Source organism: Phaethon lepturus, unplaced genomic scaffold (genome assembly GCF_000687285.1).
Source record: "Phaethon lepturus isolate BGI_N335 unplaced genomic scaffold, ASM68728v1 scaffold23236, whole genome shotgun sequence".
Classification (NCBI taxonomy): Eukaryota; Metazoa; Chordata; class Aves; order Phaethontiformes; family Phaethontidae; genus Phaethon; species Phaethon lepturus.
In genome coordinates, this window is record NW_010545885.1 from 639 (window position 1) to 1,277 (window position 639).

Here is a 639-nt window from a genome sequence, read left to right on the forward strand (position 1 = left end):
CCTGTGGGGGCCGGGATGGTGTCTGGGGCCGCTGCGCTGCTCCCCATCTGGCCACATCAGTTCTGTCTTCCCGGTCTCGGCCGTAGGTGTCGGCGCTGGCGAGCGCGGGCGGCGTGGAGAACCTGATTGTGCTGGAGCGCGCCAAGCACCGGCCCCACGAGGTGGGCTCGGTGCGCTGGGCCGGCAGCACCTTCGGGCCCATGCAGAAGAGCCGCTTGGGCGAGCACGAATTCGAAGCCCTGATGAGGATGCTGGACAACCTGGTGAGCGTCGGCCAGCGCCGAAACACGGCGAGCTCCCCCAAAACATGCAAAAATATCTCTTTTTTTATCCCTGTGTTATTCACGACCGAGCACTCTCTGCCTTTCCAGGGTTACCGCACGGGCTACACCTACCGCTACCCCTTCGTGCAGGAGAAGAGCAAGCCCAAAAGCGACGTGCTGATCCCCGCCACGGTGACGGCCTTCGTCTTTGAGGAGGAGGCCGCCCCCATCCCTGCGCTGCGGCAGCACGCCCAGAAGCAGCAGAAGGAGAAGACGCGGTGGCTCAACACCCCCAACACCTACACGAGGGTCAACGTGGCCGAGGAGCAGCAGGGCAGCACCGGCAGCCAGAAGATGAAGACGACGGGGGGGGGCT

At 64.6% G+C, this 639-nt stretch overlaps 1 protein-coding gene across 1 annotated transcript in view; it reads left to right on the forward strand.

Annotated features, from left to right (window-relative positions):
- Positions 1-639, forward strand: part of LOC104622362 (beta-adducin-like) — a gene marked incomplete at its 5' end in the record, with an annotated part of 3,701 nt that overhangs the window by 573 nt on the left and 2,489 nt on the right. Inside the window, 2 exons of the mRNA XM_010289116.1 lie at positions 85-263; positions 372-628. Of these exons, the coding sequence (XP_010287418.1) occupies positions 85-263; positions 372-628 (436 nt within the window). The remainder of the gene's footprint in view (positions 1-84; positions 264-371; positions 629-639) is intronic.